General features: G+C 48.4%; 1 protein-coding gene across 1 annotated transcript in view; it reads left to right on the forward strand.

Moving 5' to 3' along the window:
• Positions 1–1,404: 1,404 nt before the first annotated feature.
• kirrel3 (kirre like nephrin family adhesion molecule 3) overlaps positions 1,405–18,082 on the forward strand; it is a 131,434-nt gene continuing 114,756 nt past the window's right edge. The window contains exons 1-2 of the mRNA XM_033049550.1: positions 1,405–1,486; positions 2,467–2,572. Coding sequence (XP_032905441.1) covers positions 1,405–1,486; positions 2,467–2,572 — 188 coding nt within the window. The remainder of the gene's footprint in view (positions 1,487–2,466; positions 2,573–18,082) is intronic.

Here is an 18,082-nt window from a genome sequence, read left to right on the forward strand (position 1 = left end):
CCCTTCACCTTAGAGTTATGCTATCTGGTCTTTGACATTTCCACCCTGAACAAAAGGTTGTGATTGTCTAACCTATCTGTCCCACATATTTCTGCCCAATTGCTTTTCCAATCTGTATCCCATTATAGCCTCTTTGTGGCCTTCTCTCAACTTCCATTCCAGCTTAAAGAATAAGACAAAAGTGCTGGAATAACTCAGTGGATCAGTCTGAAGAAGCTTACTGACCTGAAAGTTCACCTGTGAATCTGAAGGTCATAAGTGATAGGAGCATAAGTAGGCTATCAAGTCTGCTCCACCATTTAATCATGGCTGATCTATCTCTCCCTCCTAACCCCATTCTCCTGCCTTCTCCCCACAACCTCTGACACCTGTACTAATCAAGAATCTATCTATCTCTGCCTTAAAAATATCCATGGACGGCCTCCACAGCCTTCTGTGGCAAAGCATTCCACAGATTCACCACCATTGGGACTAAAGAGATTCCTCCTCATCTCCTTCCAAAAGGAATGTCCTTTAATTCTGAGGCTATGACCTCTAGCCCTAGACTTTCCCACGAGTGGAAACATCCTCTCCACATCCAATCTCACTATTTGGTAAGTTAGGGACTTAATGAAGAAGGGATTTGACCTGAAAGGTCACCTCCAGAGATGCTGCCTGACCCGTTGAGCTACTCCAGCACATTGAGTGTTTTTTTTGGTTAGCCAGCATCTGCAATTCCTTGTCTCGACATTCTTCCTTGTCCAGCTGTCTCATGTTCAATCCCATCATTCAAATCGTTAACATAGATTGTGAATAGTTGAGATCCAAACGACACTTCCCTGATCCAGCATCTAACCTCAGTGCCTATAAACTATGTGTACCAGAGACATAACTTCTCTATCTTCTATCTACTCAAATTGAGTCAGCATCTTCATCTCTGAGCCAAGTTCACTCCACACTGCTGTTATGACGTTATCCTTCCCAATGCCACATCTCCATGTGGCTGTCACCTTGCTCGTTCAAGGTTTCTCCCCTTTGAGTTTGAGATTGCACATTAGCCCTTGGTGCGTCAGGAGAAGGTCTTGGCCCTGGATGGGCCAGTGTCCAACCAGTGCCCTTGAGCACCACTCAAGGTTGGCTGGCTGTGGGCAAGTGTGTTCCTAAGAGGTGGTGCTTGAGGTTGGAATGAGACAGTCCTGGCCCTGCACAACAAGTCACCCCTAAGGCAACTGGGCTGATCGTAACACCTTGGAGATGGTGGGAAAACTCTGGAGTATCAGTAGATATGTCCCTCAACACAGATTACAGCCGTGGCGTTTAATGGCTGAAGGTAGACACAAAATGCTGGAATAACTCAGCGGGACAGGCAGCATCTCTGGAGAGAAGGAATGGATAATGTTTTGGGTTGAGACCCTTCTTCAGACCATGTATACCTTGAAGAAGTTCTGGGTGGTTGTTGATGATGATGGTAAACATCTCGATGCTGCTTACTCCAATGGATATCAAGGTTTGGCGCTTAGACTCTCTTTGGTTATCACCTGGGCTTTTTGTGATGCAAATGTCACCTGCTGAGGAGTTGTGAAGGGTATGCTCCCCAGCAAATGTCCCCAGTTCCAGTCGGTGCAGGCAGCAACTCATTCCCAGCGGCATAAACATTGAGTTCTCAAATTTTAAGTAACGTCATCTAACACCCCACCCCCTTCCCCCCTGCCCCACCCTTCCTTGCCCCTTTACCCCACCCCCCTGCCCCGCCCCAGTTTTACCAGTTCCACAGTTGTCCACATTGTTTCTCTGGCGATCGCACCTTCCCCATCAATGGACCTACGAGGCACTGCCCTGTCTGAGGTCATTTATGGCTGGCCCTGGTATTTTCTCCTCTTCACCTCCCCTCGGCCCCCCCACCCTTCACCTCCTATTGGCGTTTGAAGTAGGGTCCCGACCCGAAATGTCGCCCATCCTTTCTCTCCATAGATGCTGCCTGAGCCGCTGAGTTACTCCAGCACTTTGAGTCTATCTTCAGTATAAACCAGCATCTGCAGTTGCTTTGCACACACATTGTAGTGCAGCTATTCCATAGGTCGTCCAATGTCTGTGATGGGGTAGTGGTGAATCGGGCTTATGAAATAGATGCTACATGCCCTCTGCAGGACGGCCCTCAGTAATGAAGGGAGCAAGGGTGGGCAGTGCAGTGCAGTGGGCAGTGGGTCAGTGGGCAGTGGGTCAGTGGTCAATGGGCAGTGGATCAAGTGGGCAGTGGGTCAAGTGAGTAGTGGGTCAGTGGGCAGTGGATGAGTGGGTCAATGGGTCAGTGGGCAGTGGGTCAAGTGGGGGGTGGGCCAGTGGGCAGTGTGTCAGTGGGCAGTGGGTCAAGTGGGCAGTGGGTCAAGTGGGCAGTGGGTCTAGTTGGCCAGTGGTCAGTGGGTCAAGTGGGCAGTGGGTCTAGTTGGCCAGTGAGCAGTGCACTGACAGCCTCTTTTCTGCCCACAGATCCACCACTAGTGAACCTGACAATGGAGCCACAACCGGTTCTGGAAGGCAGCACGGTGAGGTTTCGGTGCACTGCCAAAGCGAATCCTGCCGTCAGCCTGTACAGGTACCTCTCCGTCTCCCGCAGGGTGGCACTGACTCTTCACACCGGGTCGGTCAACGTGACAGTGCGCTGCTGTGTTCTATGGCCACTGGCCAGAGCTGACCAACCCTGTACCAGCTGCCGGAGAACTCAGCGAGTGAGGCAGCGTCTACGGAGAAAAGGAGTAGGAGACACCCTGGGACTCGACCCGAAAAGTCGCCTACTCCTTTTCTCCATAGACCCTGCCTCACCCGCTGAGTTTCTCCTCCATTTTTTGTCGACTTTCGATTTTTCCAGCATCTACAGTTTCTTCTTAAACTATACCGTCATCGGCGGTGCGGGTGTTTTGCGGGTGGATCGGGCCCGCACGGTTCCCCGGGACATTCTCGCTCTCCGGGACACATGCAGGGTTCCATTAAGCAGCCTAATAACAGAGGGGAAGAAGCTGTTCCTCAGTCAGGCGGTGCGTGCCTTCAAGCTTCTGCACATTCTGCCAGACAAGAGCAGGGAGAAGGATTGACCAGGATGGGACAACCATTTGATTATGTTCCCTGCTTTTCTGAGGCAGGTTGAAGTGTAAGTGGTGGGGAGTCTGGTCTGTGTGATACACTGGGCTATATCTGCAATGTTGGGGTCTTGGGCAAAGCTGTTCCCAATCCAATCTGTGATGCAACTCTATGGGGGGGAGAGGACAGGAAACAGTGGTGAGTGCACGTTACTGAGGGGAAGATAGGTATTGCTGGGCATGTCCCTGCTAGGATGATTGTGCGTTGGGAAGATAGGTATCTGTTTTAAGTCCAGTGGACTAAGGGAGGCACGGTGGTGCAGCAATAGAGCTGCTGCCTTATCGGCCTGTCCCACTTAGGTGATTTTTCCCAATTTCCATAAACAGTGGTTATGAAAAAATCGGCGACTGGAACGATGACTGTCAGAGTGGAACACACACACGCACGCACGCACGCACACGCACACACGCACGCGCATGCGCGCACACACACACACACGCACGCACGCACACACACACACACGCACACACATGCACGCACACACATCGCTTCCTTCACCAGCCCGTTATGCAGGCGGGGGACAGGGCAAGCAGGGGGAGCGCTGTCTGAATTAAATTCACACGGTGCAAAGCCAATGTGATACAGACACACGCCACGATAAACAGGAAGATTGGCGCGGTAATTAAGACGGTGAAAGCACAGTGTACGGGAAGGGTCACTTAAGTCCTTCAGCCCAACTTGCCCACATGTCCCAGCTACACAAGTCCCACCTGCCTGCGTTTGGTCCATATCCCTCCAAACCCTATCCTGTCCTATCCATGTACCTGTCTAACTGTTTCTTAAATGTTGGGATAGTCCCTGCCTCAACTACCTCTTCTGGCAGCTGGTTCCATACACCCGCCACCCTTTCTGTGAAAAAGCTACCCCTCAGATTTCTATTAAATCTTTCCCCTTCACCTTAAACCTATGTCCTCTGGAACTTGATTCCGCTACTCTGGGAAAGAGACTCGGTGCATCTACCTGATCTATTCCTCTCATGATTTTATACACTTCTACAAGATCACTCCTCATCCTCCTGCGCTCATGGGAATATATTCCCAGCCTATTCAACCTCTCCCTGTAGCTCGGACCCTCTAGTCCTGGCAACATCTTCGTAAATCTTCTCTGTACCCTTTCCAGCTTGACAATATCTTCCCTCTAACATGGTGCCCAGAACTGAACACAATATTCTAAGAGCAGCTGTAGATTGGTTATTGCATATGAACCAATCAGAGTAATGTACTGACACTAACTCCACCTTTCTGTACACTTCATATTAACACTCACTTCCCATATTACGTAGTCACACCGGTGGTAGAGATGAACTAACAACGTATTGTACTGCACCACCAAGACTGATGTTTAAAGCTGACTTTGAACACCAGACTGTGCCTGCACAGATTCCTACATGGTGTCAGAAGTGGGATGGAAATTACCCATTGCGTCCGTCTATCAGGTCTAACGGGTTTATTTGCATTTTATTAGTCTTGATCTTTTACTCCGACGGCTCACTCGTGCCGCAAGCCAACCCAGCTCATCTTTGATGCAGACATAGGCGAGCGATGAAGGTTCTTTGAAATTAACTATGAGCACTACATCAATATCGTCCATCGCAACGATCCAGATGAAGTCAAGGCATTGCTCCTGCTCAAACTGGCTGGACCTGAGGCTATGATTCACGCGCAAACCTTCGACTTTGCGCAAGCTGTGCTCGATGGGAACGGCCAGGTGGTGGTCCCAGCAGAGACGATGCGCAGCCCTAATGTGCTGCTATGTAAATTCCGTGAGCGATGTGACCTGCCATCAAACCACATTCTGGAGCGAGCAAAGTTCTTCACATGCCAACAACCTGTGGAACATTTCATTTGTGATTTGAAGTACAACGAGATGTTGCTTTGGTGAGATAACTAATAAGTTAATACGCGACAAAATTGTTAGCGGCATGTGTGATCGGAAGCTCAAAACAGAGCTACTCCGAAATGCTGACCTGACTCTTGAACAGGCTGTGCATGCCTGCCGTATGTCGGAGGTTGTAGCCTCACTGGGTGATCAGCTTGGCACTCAGAAACACGATGTTAATCTGACCGGTTTCAGTAACCGCACCGTGTCAGCTGCCACTAAAATAGTTGTTAAGCAGTTGTTAAAACACATGCGGTTAAACATACTCGCCGTACCAGTCAGGCGGTCTGCTAGCCCGACCCGAACATGTATACTTATATATATATGAATACTTAGAGATAATATATATAAGCATCTGGATAAACAGGGTCTGATTAGGAACAGTCAACATGGGTTTGTGCCTGGAAGGTCATGTTTAACTAATCTTCTTGTATTTTTTGAAGATGTTATTCGGGAAATTGATGAGGGTAAAGCAGTGGATGTTGTGTATATGGACTTCAGTAAGGCCTTTGACAAGGTTCCTCATGGAAGGTTGGTTAAGAAGGTTCAATGGTTGGGTATTAATGGTGGAGTAGCAAGATGGATTCAACAGTGGCTGAATGGGAGATGCCAGAGAGTAATGGTGGATGGTTGTTTGTCAGGTTGGAGGCCAGTGACGAGTGGGGTGCCACAGGGATCTGTGTTGGGTCCACTGTTGTTTGTCATGTACATCAATGATCTGGACGATGGTGTGGTAAATTGGATTAGTAAGTATGCAGATGATACTAAGATAGGTGGGGTTGCGGGTAATGAAGTAGAGTTTCAAAGTCTACAGAGAGATTTATGCCAGTTGGAAGAGTGGGCTGAAAGATGGCAGATGGAGTTTAATGCTGATAAGTGTGAGGTGCTACATCTTGGCAGGACAAATCAAAATAGGACGTACATGGTAAATGGTAGGGAATTGAAGAATGTAGGTGAACAGAGGGATCTGGGAATAACTGTGCACAGTTCCATGAAAGTGGAATCTCATGTAGATAGGGTGGTAAAGAAAGCTTTTGGTGTGCTGGCCTTTATAAATCAGAGCATTGAGTATAGAAGTTGGGATGTAATGTTAAAATTGTACAAGGCATTGGTGAGGCCAATTCTGCAGTATGGTGTACAATTTTGGTCGCCTAATTATAGGAAGGATGTCAACAAAATAGAGAGAGTACAGAGGAGATTTACTAGAATGTTGCCTGGGTTTCAGCAACTAAGTTACAGAGAAAGGTTGAACAAGTTAGGTCTTTATTCTTTGGAGCGCAGAAGGTTAAGGGGGGACTTGATAGAGGTTTTTAAAATGATGAGAGGGATAGACAGAGTTGACGTGGAAAAGCTTTTCCCACTGAGAGTAGGGAGGATTCAAACAAGGGGACATGACTTGAGAATTAAGGGACGGAAGTTTAGGGGTAACATGAGGGGGAACTTCTTTACTCAGAGAGTGGTAGCTGTGTGGAATGAGCTTCCAGTGAAGGTGGTGGAGGCAGGTTCGTTTTTATCATTTAAAAATAAATTGGATAGTTATATGGATGGGAAAGGAATGGAGGGTTATGGTCTGAGCGCAGGTATATGGGACTAGGGGAGATTATGTGTTCGGCACGGACTAGAGGGGTCGAGATGGCCTGTTTCCGTGCTGTAATTGTTATATGGTTATATGGTTATATGGTACGGACAAACCCTTCCCCTGCTCGACTAGTCAAAGGAGTGCTTCAGGACATCATGTTTCCCCTGAATGCGTTTCTGGACCGCAGCTGGTTTGAGCACCTATGGCTTCAGCTGTTGCTGGGCGACGGGGAGCTGAGACCATGTCATACGAGACATCAGCCGCTGGGCGGGAGAGCCTAGAACACCATCCCTGGAAATGTTTCTCAGGTTTAACAGATCCAGGTAGACGTCGGAATTGGCAAGATGCGAACGTTCCATTAACTGTTGCGGGCTCCTGACAGCACGCTCAGCGAGGCCGTTGGATTAAGGGTATTCGGGGCTGCTGGTTACATGCTGAAAGTTCCAATGTTTGGCAACATTTTAAAATGCCTGGCTGGTGAACCGTCTCCCGTTGTCAGTTTGCAATCGAACTGGTACGCCGTATACAGATAAATGTCTCTGAAGCTTTTGTATGATCATCTCAGACGTGATGGTAGGCAGCAGATCAAGTTCAAACTAATTGGAATAAGAATCGACCAGAACTAGATAGTGTTTGCCATGCCATTCAAAAATATCCGCAGCGAGGTATGTCCAAGGTAGTTCTGGAGTGGGTTGTTGCAGGAGAGGCTGTTTCTGTTGGTGGGGAGCCAAGCTGTTACAAGTGGAGCAGGATGCCATTTTTTCACGTATGTATTTGGTCATTCCTGGCCAGTAAAACATGCTTTGGGCACGGGCAAGCGCAGCCTCAGTGCCCAGGTTGCCACAGTGGACATATTTGTAGTATTCATCTTGCAGGGATGAGGGAATCACAACTTTGTGACCATTGACAATGATCCCGTCTTGTATCATCAGTTCATCGCGAACTAAGAAGAATGGCTGTATATCTAGCGGTGTGTTGGAATGTTTTGTGGGGCAACCACTCTTGGAGGAGAGCAGCTGTAGCGTTCTGTCAGCAGCTGTGTGTTCCGCAAGGTAAAGTAGTCTTCCGTGGGAACGAAGTCGACTTTAAGCACAGCAAGCTTGTCGCACTCAAAAGGATGTTGTTCACAGGACGCCCATGGTGCTTGAGAGAGAGTGTCGGCGATGAGCATATCTTTGCCCTTTTTGTAAACAATCTGGAAATCAAAACGCTGGAGCTGCATCATCATGTGCTGCAAATGTGCACGCACTGCGTGAATAGGTTTGTTCAAGATGGTGACTAGGGGTTGGTGGTCAGTTTCAATTGTAATAGTTTCCCAAAGATAAAGTCTCTAAACTTGGAACATGCAAAAACGACAGCTAGCAGCTCCTTTTCGATTGGGCATAGCGCTGCTCGGTCTCTGCCATCGCCTACAAACTGCAGTTGGACATACCCGGCTGGGTTTCATTGAGGGGCCAGCCAAGGAACCTCGTTCCTACCTTGTCAACGTTGATGGTGTTCTGTATTTGCGCAGCCGTCAACATCTTCTGCCCGTGAACGAACCGCGACCATCTCCTCCCGGTCCTTGCCCACCGCCGTTGGTTTTCAAGACACCTGCTGTTGTTGTCCATCCCAGACCCCCTGACCCCAACATGTATTCCCCGTGTCGTTCGGTTCCCTCACTCCCCAGTGCTCCTAGTCCTGCATGCTCGCCGCGCCGTTTCACTCCAGGCTCCCCGGCTGCATTCTCCTTCTTCGGTTCTCCACCACCCAGCCCTACTAACTTTTCCAGAACGGAGGGGGAAGGGTTTGTCTGCACGCGTTCAGGTCGGGTTAGCAGACCGCCCGACAGGTATGGTGAGTATGTTTAACTGCATGTGTTTTAACATCTGCTTCACAACTCTTCTCTACGGGGAAGGATGTAGTTTGGTTATTGCATGTGAACCAATCAGAGTAATGTACTGACACTAATGCCACCTTACATTACACTTTATATTAACACTCACTTCCCATATTACGTAGTCACACCGGTGGTAGAGATGAACCAACAACATATTGTACTGCACCACCAAGACTGACGATGAAAGCTGACTTTGAACACCAGACTGTGTCTGTATAGTTGTCTACAGCAGCATTACCAACACCTTATACAACTGCAACTTGACCTCCCAACGTCTATACTCAATACTCTGACTGGTGAAGGCCAAAGTGCCAATGATGAAGGTGTTTTTGCAAATGCGGAAACCTTTGAGGCTTTGTAGTTTTTGGAGTTAAATTGTCACTGTTTATTTATGCTAGACTGTGCAAAGTGATAGATCGGAAGAAACTCTTTCCAGTATTTACATTGAATTGAATTGAATCCTTTATCCTCCAGTATTTACATATACCCTTCAAATTACTTTGGGGAAATAAATCACCAGGTACCTTTCCGCACAAGTGGTTATGGAAATTGGGAAGCTGTGTCCCTGATGATGCCATGGTTAAATTGGAGCTTTCGAGGCAACTGGATAATTGGGAAGGAATAACTGGAGATGGTGCTGTAGCAGCTAAGTGGAGGAGGTGCGCTTCACCGCCGTCTGAGTGCAATCCAGCTTGAAAAGCTGTCAGATCCACTCTTGCCCCGATTTCCCGAGCTGAGTGTCGGAGGCCGAATGTATGCACCCTGACTGTGGCCCTTCCGCCCAACTAGTCCATGCTGACCAAGATGCCCCAACATTTGCGCACGTTTGGCCTGTATCCTTCTAAACCTTATGTGGTAAAAATGATCTACAGATGCTGGTTCACAACAAAGATAAACTCAAAGTGCTGGAGTAACTCAGCGGGTCAGGCAGCATCTCTGGAGAAAATGGATAGGTGATATTTTGGGTCGGGACCCTTCTTCGGACTAATTGTAAGGGGGGATGAACTGTAAGCAGGAAAAGACCAGGACAAATCAGGGCTGGCATCAGATGAGCTGAGGCAGGGTTGGTTGTGATAGGCTGATTGCTGGTTAGGGATAGTGTGATCCCAAGAGGGATACATCATTGCATTCTGTGGACGGACATAAACTGCTGGATTAACTCAGCGGATCAGGAAGCATCTCAGGAGAAAAGGAATAGATGTTTCAGGTTGAGACCCTTCTTCAGACTGTCAGGGGAGAGGGAAACTAGAGATATGAAAAGGTAGCCATGCTTGCACACTGGATAATGGATTTTCAATGTGTCCCCCTTACAATCAGTCTGACGAAAGGTCATGATCCAGTGTCAAGGGTTTGGAGAGAAGGTAGGAGTTAGGAGGGAGAGATAGATCAGCCATGATTGAATATCGGAGTAGACTTGATGTGCTGAATGGGCTAATTCCGGTCCTATCACTTATGACCTTATAACACGAAACGTCACCTATCCATGTTCTGCAGAGATGCTGCCTGACCCGCTGAGATATTCCAGCACTTAGTGTGTCTCCTTAAACCTGTCCTATCCATAGCCTTTGGCTTATCCTGTGTCTGCCTCTCTCTGAGACGGCTGTCAGTGTGGAGTGGGTCTACCTGACCTGAAGTCTTCATCTTCACTGATGGTGACAGCTACATCGTCGCTGTGTGTGGAGGAACAAAGCGAGGGTGGCAATGTAACATATCGTTAGTGAGTGGAAGGACTCATCGTGACTGGCACATCAATGCAAGGAGCTGCTCTCATTTGGTAACGAGAAGTGAAATAATGAATTACAGCATTGCGGCAGAGTGAACCTTGTTCAGCAGATGCTGCCTCGTCAATGATTGATCACCTTTTCTAACTCACAATCAGCTTGAGAAAGGTCTAACAGCATGTGGCTCCCCAGTCAAGTGCTCAACTGTTATGGTTAGTGGAGAATAAATGAAATACTTCAGGATGTCGTCGCTTATGTGAATCTTTCAGTTGCTCAGCCGGCTACTGAGAACTTGATTTCATTTCTGAACAAGCATCTAGTTAGCTGATCTCAGGCCAGGGAGCAGTGTGTGGAGCGGCTGTGGAAAGCATCTTGTCCGGAAATATCACAATCTGGTTTGCGAACTGCTCTGCCCAGGACAAGAAGGCTCTGCAGAGAGTAATGCGTTCGGCCGAAAGCACTATGGGAACTTCACTCGCCCCTCTGCAGGAACTATACATCAGGAGGTGCAACTCCAGAGCCAATAAGATCATGGGAGACCCCTTCCACCCCTGCAACGGAGTGTTCCAGCTGCTACAGTCAGGCAAATGCCTCTGTTGCCATGCTGTGAGAATGGAGATGTTGAGAAGGAGTTTCTTCCCAGAGGCCATTAGGACTGTAAACTCCTATCTCACCAGGGAATAACTTTACTGAACCATTCTACTGTTTTTTTTTTAAATTGCTATTTTTTCTCCCTTTTTCCTTCCTCCCACAATATTTAATATGTAAAAGAATGTGTGATTCTGTTCCATTCTGCTTGTAGTTTGTTTATTTTATTTGTTTGTTTTTTGCACAAAGTCCGCGAGCATTGCCACTTTTCATTTCACTGCACATCTCATATGTGTATGTAATGAATAAACTTGACTTGACTTGACTTGACTTGACTTGACTTGACTTGAGTTGGAAGCTGCTCAACCTTGGCCCAGGCAGCGGTTCATCTGCCAGGACTGGCGCTCTGGTCTCCAGGTCAGTGGACCTCCCTGCCAGGGTGGATGTCTGCAGGATCGAGGATAACAGCGACACGGTGTTGTTGGGGGACACAAACCTCTGTCGCGCCCAGCCAGCAAGCATTAGACCTCCAGTTCGTTCGCTCGTGTGACAGACGATGTAGCTCACTGTTGGCTTCTGCCGTCGTCCAACATGTTGACAGAATTGTCGCCCGACGCGTCACAGAGTGCATCGCGTTGTCGTTTCCAGGGATCGCCACGAGGAGGCTTCTGTCATCACCCCAGATCATTAATAATGGAACAAGAACATCAACAGAATGACATGGAGAGGAAAGGTGAAATATGGGCCAAATGCATGTATATGGTGTTCAGTCTGAAGAAGGGTCTCGACCCAAAATGTCACCCATTCCTTCTCTTCAAAGATGCTGCCTGTCCCGCTGAGTAACTCCAGCATTATGTGTCTACCTGCGTGTATATGGAACCAGCTTAGATGGGGCATCTTAGTCGGCATGGATGAGTTGGGCTGAAAGGCCTCTTTCCGTGCTTTATAACTACGTGACAGTTTCAGTTGGGTCAAGTGAGTCAAGAGTCCAGAGGTCCACCAGGTCCAGGGCCACCACCGGTTTTCTGGCATCCTTGTTACCAGAGACTTTCTGGATTATCCATTTTGCCGAACCAACAGAAGTCTCTGCCTTTGAGAGGAGTCCAACGGTACCAGAACGTTCCACCTAGACTGCCGAAGAGCCAAGATATCGACCTGCAAAGTTGGCCGCGGAAGTCAGCTCTGGGAACGGATTTGCTGGATCTTCCAGAGCCTCGGCCACAGGGGGCAAATCCGACCCGTTGATGAGCCGCGGATGTCCCGATGAGCTGGTGATCGGCCGCCGACCCACAATTTTGGGGGGACTTCCGAGGGGGATTTTAAGTGCACCCTTGTAATTTTGTCCAGATTAAAGAAGGTGCTGGATTACCATTCGACACGTGACGTCTGTATGGTCGTGAGTGGTCCCCCAAAGAGTCGTACCGTTTTCTGGCCGCCGCTGGATTTTCAACATGTTGAAAAATTTCAGCCACCTGCTGTGACTATGACGGGTGCCGGCAGTCGCCGAAAAAAATCGCTTAAGTGGGACAGGCCCTCTGCAGACAATCACACTCAACAAGTTGATTTGGAAGGTAGACGCAAAATGCTGGAGTAACTCAGCGGCTGAGGCAGGATCTATGGAGAGAAGGTATGCGTGACGTTTCGGGTCGAGACCCTTCGTTGATTTTGAAGCTGGTATGACTTGGGTGGAGGAGGGATGGAGAGAGAGGGGATGCAAGGGTTACTTGAAGTTAGCTGGGTTGCAAGCTGCCCAAGCAAAATATGAGGGTATATTGTGCTCGTACCACATAGACTACAGCAGCTTGAAAAATATAACTCACCACCGCTTTCTCAAGAGTAACTAAGATTGGCGGATAAATCCTGGCCCCCCCAGTCATGCCAACATACCAACAATTACTTGTTAAATATCAAGCAGTGCTATCATCTGCTGTGGGGAATCCAAGCAACTTTGTTCCTCAGCTGTAGCCTGGCAGGGAGAGATCCCTACTGCTGGTGGCTGATGTGTTGGTAAACTAACAAATCAATAGGAGGGATATTCTCAACAGTGATCTGGGTTCAGTTCGGAGACTATCAGTAGTAAGAAATCAGTCGAATCGTTAGTAAGGAAGGCAAACGCAATGCTAGCATTTATTTCAAGAGGGCTAGAATCCAAAAACAGGGATGTGATACTGAGGCTCTATAAGGCGCTGGTCAGACCGCATTTAGAATATTGTGAGGAATTTTGGCCACCATGTCTGAGGAAGGATGTGCTGTCTCTGGGGAGGGTCCAGAGGAGGTTTACAAGAATGATCCTAGGAACGAGTGCGTTAACATATGATGAGCATTTGATGGCACTGGGCCTGTACTCGCTGGAGTTTAGAAGGATGAGACATCATTGAAACTTACCGAATAGTGAAAGGCTTGGATAGAGTGGATGTGGAGAGGATGTTTCCACTAGTGGGGGAGACTAGGACTAGAGGTCATAGCCTCAGAATTAAAGGACATTCCTTTAGGAAGGAGATGAGGAGGAATTTCTTTAGTCAGGGGGTGCTGAACCTGTGGAATTCTTGCCACAGAACGCTGTGGAGGCCAATGGATATTTTTAAGGCAGAGATGGCTAGATTCTTGATTAGTACATGTGTCAGGGGTTATGGGGAGAAGGCAGAAGAATGGGGTTGGGAGGGAGAGATAGATAGCCATGATTGAATGGTGGAGTAGACTTGATGGGCCAATTGGCCTAAATCTGCTCCTACCATTTATGACCTCATGATCAGAGCCTGTTAACCAGGTGTGAGACTCGTAGCCGCTACATTTATCTGATCCACCTCTGGTGCTTCTAGATTTCAGACAATTTGGACATCCTCGTCACTTGTGTGTGTCACAGGACCTGGGTTCACGGAGCTCCCTCGGTGAAACAATGGTCCCCTCCTCTACCACACGAGCAGATATCATCCAGTTCTGCTGAACCCGCTGCTTAATATCCAGCAGTGGCACCGTGGCACAGCTGGTAGACCTGCTGCCTCACTGTGGCCAGAGTCCCAGGTTCGATCCTGACCTCGAGTGCTGCCTCGGTCGATGAAGGCAAATATACCTTATGCCTTCCCTATCTACCTGGGCGTCACAGAGGCACAGAGTAGAGCTGTTGCCTGACAGCGCCCAGATTCCCTGGTTCGGTCCTGACCTCAGGTGCTATTATGTTGAGTTTGCATGTTCTCCCTTTGACCACACGGGTTTCCTCCAGGTGTCTGGTTTCCTCCCACATCCCAAAGATATATAGGTTAGTAGGTTAATTAGTAGGACCCGAAACATCACCCATCCATCCTTTATCTCCACAGAAGCTGCCTGACCAGCTGAGTAATTCCAGAATGTTGTGTCTACCTTCAGTCCATTATGGCCCTGCTGTACATGATGCCAAATTAAACTAATCTCTGCATGCACATGATACATAATATCTCCATTCCCTGTAAATCCAAAGGCCTCCTAAACACAACTGTTGTACATGTCATGATCATATCTGCCTCCACCATCATCAGCAGCAGCCACCACTCTCTGTAAAAATCTGGCCCTGCATATCTCCTTTCATCTTTACCAATCTCACCTTAAAGGGCCTGTCCCACTTAGGTGATTTTTTTCGGCGACTGTCACAGTTGGAGCAGGTCGCCAAAAAAGCGGCGACTGGACCCCCCCCCCCCCACCACGACAATGTCTACGACAAACTACGACAACCAGCTACGGCAAGCTACCGACAACCGGTGACCCATTAGGATGTCCACCTATGACCATACCTATGACAACTTACAACAACCAAAGTCAACCCACGTCCACCCGCGACAAGCTACGACAAGCAACGAACCTGTCGGTGAAAACTGAAGACAATTCTGTCGCCGGTACCTGTCGCCAGTTGACGTAGGTAGTCACCAATGGAATTCACCAAAGTCAGCACCTGGCGACAACCAACGTCACCTGGCAACAACCTGCGTCATCCTGGCGACAGCCTACGACAGCACCTACGACAGGAGAAGGCAAGCTACATCAAGCCCACAGTCGCCGAAAAGTTTTGAACATTTCAAAATCCAGCGGCGACCAGAAAAATGTTACGACTCTTTAGGCGACTTGAGGAGACTCCTCACGACCATACAGGCGTCACCCCACGACCATGTGGCAACAGCCTAGTCGCCTGTAGTTGCCGAAAAAATCACCTAAGAGAGTCAAGGGCTTAATGCTCTGCCCGCCAGTCTTTAACATTTCCACCTTGGAAAAAGGTTCCAACTGTCTACCCTATTTATCCCTCCCATTATTTTATGTATCGTCTCCCCTCAACTTTCAGCATTCCAGAGACAACAATCCAAGTTTATGCCATTTCTGAAGAGAAGTGAAGAAAGGTCCCAACCTGAAACGTCACCAAGTCATGCGTTCCCGAGATGCTGCCTGACCTGCCGAGCTACTCCAGCACACTATTCTTTTGTAAACCAGCATCTGCAATTCCTTGTTTCTACATTGAAGAAACCTTTTCCTTGCACCTAATATAATCCAGGCAGCATTCAGGTAAACCTCTTCAGCACCCTCTCCAAAGCTTCCACATCAGAATTGCAAGCAATACCCCAAATTAGTTCTACGAAGCTGGCATATGGTTTCCTGACTCGTACACTCAATGCCACTTAACTGTATGCCTTCCTCTATCTTCTTGAGTGGCACAGTGGCACAGCGATAGAGTTGCTGCCTTGCAGCACCAGAGACCTGGGTTCAATCCTGACTACAGATGCTGACTGTATTGAGTTTGCACGTTCCCCTCGTGACCGTGTGGGTGGTCAGGTTTCCTCCCACATTCCAAAGACATGCAGGTTTGTAAGATAGAGCTAGTGTACAGGTGATCGATGATTGGTGCGGACTCAGTGGGCAAAGGGCATGTTTCCACACTGTATAGATAGATAGATATAATTTATTGCCACACAACCAGGGTCGGTGGAAATTTGGGTTGTCAGCAGCAGTGCAATAATAAAGAACACACAATAAAACAGTAACACAAACATCCACCACAGCATTCATCACTGTGGTGGAAGGCACAAAAATCTGGCCAGTCCTCCTCCATTTCCCCCCCGTGTACAGGACCAGAGTCCAGAGTCAGTCCAGTCTTCCTCACCGGAGACCGCGGCTTTAAGATGGTGTAGGCCGCAGGTCGGCGGTCGAGATTTAAAGTCGCCACTGCAGCCAGAAGCACCGTAAACTGCAGGGCCGGCGGTCGAAGCTCCCCTCCAGGGGTGATGGTAAGTCCATGCCGGCCCCGCGGTAGAAGTTGGCCGCGGGCCGGCAGTGATGGCTTCTTCTTCCCCCGGGTCCCCCACGAGGGATCCCGGGCTGTAGACGCCGCACCAGCTGGAGCTCTGCAGACCGCGGCTTCAGGCTGCGGCTTCAGGCTGCCGGCTGCCCCGGGCCAGCGAAACGGAGCGCTCCCCTCCAGCGAGCCCCAACGAGGGCTAACCCGCTCCACGACGAGAGTCTACGCTGCGCCCGCCGCTGAAGCCCCGGGCACGTCTCCGGGAAAGGCCGCGTCGATCCTTGATGTTAGGCCACGGGGGAGGCGACCTGGAAAAAGTCGCCTCTCCATGGAGGGGGCGACCGAAGCGGTTTCCCCCTCACCCCCCCACACCACCCCCCACACAAAACACACTTTCAGGGAGCAATAGGCTTGGATTCCATGATACTGCTGTACATTAATGTGTTACCTTCGTTCATGTTAAGGGCATGACAGGAATATGTCGGTGCAAACCCTAGGCACCAGGTTGGCCTTACCCTTTCTATTACATCCATTGAGATCCAGGTGTAGCAAGGGTCTGCAGATGCTGGTTTACACCGAAGATGCTGAAGTAACACAGTGGGTCTGAACAAGGGTCTCGACCCGAAACGTCACTTATTCCTTTTTTCCAGAGATGCTGCCTGTCCCGTTGAGTTACTCCAGCATTTTTTGTCTATCTTCAGTGAGATTCAGGCCATGATGATCAACAGCTACTCTTTTGTTTCCACTACATCCAGTTACTAAATCCGCTCAGCTAACGATGAACCATTTTACATTTCCTAATCATCATCCGCTTTGATCTATCGTTTTTACACCTTACCTTTCTATAGCTCTAGACTCTCTGTCCCCTGACTCTCAGTCTGAAGAAGGGTCTCGATCCGAAACGTCACCCATTCCTTCTCTCCAGCGTTGTTGACTGTCCCGCTGAGTTATTCCAGTATTTTGTGTCTATCTTCAATGTAAACCAGCATCCTTCCTACACTAAATTTGCTGTGGACAGACATAGGGATGTCATAGCAACCTGCGACTGGTGAAAAAAACCATCCGTTTTCTGCTTGCCCCCACAGATTCGATTGTGCTTGCCTGATCTGACCTACACTGGTCGGCTATTTGAAATTTATTTTGGTGGCGCAGAGGTAGAGTTGCTGCCTTACAGTGCCAGAGACCCGGGTTTGATCCCGACTACGGGTGCTGTCTGAACGGAGTTTGTACATTCTCCCCATGACCGCGTGGGTTTTCTCCAAGTACGTCGGTTTCCTCCCACACTCCAAAGACGTGTGGGTTAATTGGCTTGGTTTTAATGTAAATTGTCCGTAGTGTGTGTAGGATAGTGTTGATAAGCGGGGATCGCTGGTCGGTGCGGACTCGGTGGGCTGAAGGACCTTTTCCCGCGCTGTATCTCTAAACTAAACTAAACAAATTGGCTGGCATACGGCAAAGCTAACGCTCCAGATCCCTCGAAACAGACAGGGCAGTTTACTTTTAAAGAAAGACACAAAAATATAACAATTCAAAGCAGCATCTCTGGAGTATATGGATAGGTAAGGTTTCCAACCCAAAACCTCATCTATCCATGTTCTCCAAAGATGCCATCAACATGTTGTGTCTTTCTTTAGTAAACCAGTATATGTAGTTCCTTGTTATAACATTTAGCTTTCAGTTGGAGTACATCAGGTTAAAAATAAATATGCTCCTGAATGAGTGCATCAAATATAAATACATTTGCAGATACTGTTTGAATTTTCATTATTTTTTCACACTGTTTTCCTCTATGTAACACGTGCAGTTGTTGAGGTGTTGTTCATCACATCAGTGGAAGTGGTTGTACCTATGGAGATGCCAACACTGAGATCAATCTCTGTCCTGTGCTGGAACTAACCAACTGCAACAATACTCCAATCTTTATTTGTTTATCAGATAGTTTTGGGCAAAAGAGTTGCCTATCTAAGCCCATCTTAAAGATTTTGATTGATTGATTGATTGATTGATTGATTGATTGGTTGAAAGATACAGCATTGAAACAGGCCCTTCGGCCCACAGAGTCCACGCCG

This window comes from Amblyraja radiata, chromosome 33 (assembly GCF_010909765.2).
Source record: "Amblyraja radiata isolate CabotCenter1 chromosome 33, sAmbRad1.1.pri, whole genome shotgun sequence".
NCBI classification, from domain to species: Eukaryota; Metazoa; Chordata; class Chondrichthyes; order Rajiformes; family Rajidae; genus Amblyraja; species Amblyraja radiata.